The 2,511-nt window shown below is 46.2% G+C and overlaps 1 protein-coding gene across 1 annotated transcript in view; it reads right to left on the minus strand.

Annotated features, from left to right (window-relative positions):
- Positions 1-2,511, minus strand: part of DLG5 (discs large MAGUK scaffold protein 5) — a 47,574-nt gene that overhangs the window by 42,516 nt on the left and 2,547 nt on the right. The window contains exons 2-3 of the mRNA XM_015825387.1: positions 628-799; positions 188-331 (exon numbers count right to left, since the gene is read on the minus strand). Of these exons, the coding sequence (XP_015680873.1) occupies positions 188-331; positions 628-799 (316 nt within the window). The remainder of the gene's footprint in view (positions 1-187; positions 332-627; positions 800-2,511) is intronic.

Genomic DNA, 2,511 nt, shown 5'->3' on the forward strand with positions numbered 1-2,511 from the left:
GAAGAGGAAGAGGAAGAGGAAGAGGAAGAAGAAGACGACGACGACAAACAAACACAACTCTCCGGACTAAATTATGATCCAGACTGAGTATAAGAAAGTTAGTATTAAAAACCTCCGAATATCCAACTCTAAGAGAATCTATTCAATGCAAAGAAAAAAGGGTTACTTGGTGTGTACATTTACTCACTGGTAGAAATCAGCTTCCTTGGCAGCTTCTTCACATCTGATTAGCGTCTTGGTGTGTTGGTTCTGTAGTGACTGTAGATCTGACATTGCCTTCATACACTGTATCTTCAGTCTTTCATAATCGTGGTTTGGTTTGGGGTTAGGCCTACCAGAAAAAAAAAAATTTTTTTTTTTAAATGTTCAGCTCTAGGCCACAACCAATCAGAGAGAATATTTGTAGCTCAGGGCTGAGATGAGGGGGTCCCTGAGCTTGGTTGTTTTCTTGCAGACGTTTCATGACCCAACTAGGTAACACCATCAGTGCCAGAAGGGAGTGGGGTTTGCTCTCAGTTTATGTTCTAGTGGCTTGCCCTGTCAGCGAGAGGATCTATGACAATTCACCTCAGCAACTTGCCACAGTCAACTTGTCCTGGGTGACGTTCTCCCCTTTTCTCCTCTCACCTGCAATCATCAAAGGTTGACCCCGGGGAGGAGAGGGCGAGGCGTTTGCGCAGGTCATCCCGCTCGCGGGTCACTTGGCGAAGCTGAAACAGGATGGTCTCCACTTTTTCGTTCATCTGCCTCACCTCCACGGGGGCAGGAGGGGGCGACGCCGAGGCCTTGCCGGTTGTGCCTGTGACCAAGCCAAAACAACAACAACACGGAAACGGAATTATGGGGGTTAGAAGAAGCGTTTTCAAGACACAGACAGTCCTCGGTTTACAAACACCGGCTTAGTCAGTGAAAAAAAAGTGGCTTGCGGCCATTTTCCCCACTTACGGCCACTGCAGCATCCCCGTGGCCACGTGATCAAAGTTCAGGCGCTTGGCAACTGGCTCGTATTTATGACGGTCGCAGCGTCCCGAGATCACCAGATCCACCTTTTGCGACCTTCTGACAAGCAAAGTCAATGGGGGAAGCTGGATTCACTTAACAACTGGGTTATAACTTAACAAGGTCGTAAAATGGAGCAAAGCTCATTTAACAACCGTCTTGTCTACCAATGGAAATGTTGGAGTCTATTGTCATCATAAGTCGAGGACTGCCTGGTTGTCAGCCATAACACCTGTGGTTTCTCCCGTTCGACCAGACTGGGCATGCTCGGAGTCTCCTGGGTGAAAAAATGTAACCCAATGAGACTTAAAGAGTGTGTGCAATTAGTTAGTAGAGCCGTGGTGGCGCAGTGGCTAGAATGCAGTATTGCAGGCCAACTCTCCCCACTGCCAGCAGTTCGACTCAAGGTTAACTTAGCCTTCCGTCCTTCTGAGGTCCATCAAAGAAGGACCCAGTGTCAGGTCCACCAGCATGTCCTGCCATTCTGTGGAAAGGGAGGGTGTGTGTGGAGGCATGTTTGCTGATTTCCTTCGCACGCTTTCGCTTTTGCTGTAACCGCTGGGGAATTAGGGAGGGGGACTGTCTTCCGAGACCGAGCAGACTCTCTCCCAGCCGGTTCCAGCCTGACTTCAAGGCCAACGTGCCCTGAGGGTGCCCTGTTATCTGCCTAGCACCTCAGCGTTCTCAAAACAACCTTGGGGAAATGGAAGAATTGCTTTGAGCTTTGCGTGGGGCTCTTCAGATTTCACCTGACTTTACTGCAGGGATCACATGACCCAGGGACACAGCAACGGTCGTAAGTATGAACCAGTTGCCAAGCATCCGAATTTCGATCATGCGACTGTGAGAATGCTGCAATGGTCATAAGTGTAAAAATCGGTCATAAGTCACAAAGGAACATAACTCAAGGACTACCTGTATCACTTCTATTTTCACCTAAACACACAACTGTCATTATTTCACACTTTTGGATATCTGCCTCCATTTCCTAATTCAACCCATCTCATCCCTCCAAGTATTCTTCAAAAACTTGTTGCTAAAATTCAAAATGGCTGATTATCTGACTATCCTGAACACCCAGCGTTTTAATATCCTGGTAAGTTCCAGAAAAATATCAAAAGGCTAAGAACATTTTTGCACCCAATGATGCAGAACAAATTCAGCACAGCAAGCCCGGAAGAGGGTAATCTGGTAGTGGGAGTCAATCCCAGACACTCCACGGTCTTTAGAGAAAATCTTTTAGTTATTTCTTCTGCTGATCTGATCCTGCTTTATGCCTCCGATTATGATTAATCAGACTGCATTTACAGTTCATTTTCCTGGACAACAGAGATGTATTTTTCAGGGAAATGCCAAAGGACACTTTTTCCTTCAAAAAAAAAAAAAAAGAGCAAAAGTTCTTATGACAATTCCACAGTTTTTTTTTTTTACAGTACAGTTTGTGGAAATTTTTGGAAGGAAGAAAAGAAGGAAGGAAGGAAGGAAGGAAGGAAGGAAGGAAGGAAGGAAGGA

The sequence above is a fragment of the Protobothrops mucrosquamatus genome, unplaced genomic scaffold (assembly GCF_001527695.2).
Source record: "Protobothrops mucrosquamatus isolate PMUCROS unplaced genomic scaffold, P.Mucros_1.0 scaffold2614, whole genome shotgun sequence".
In the NCBI taxonomy this organism is placed as follows: domain Eukaryota; kingdom Metazoa; phylum Chordata; class Lepidosauria; order Squamata; family Viperidae; genus Protobothrops; species Protobothrops mucrosquamatus.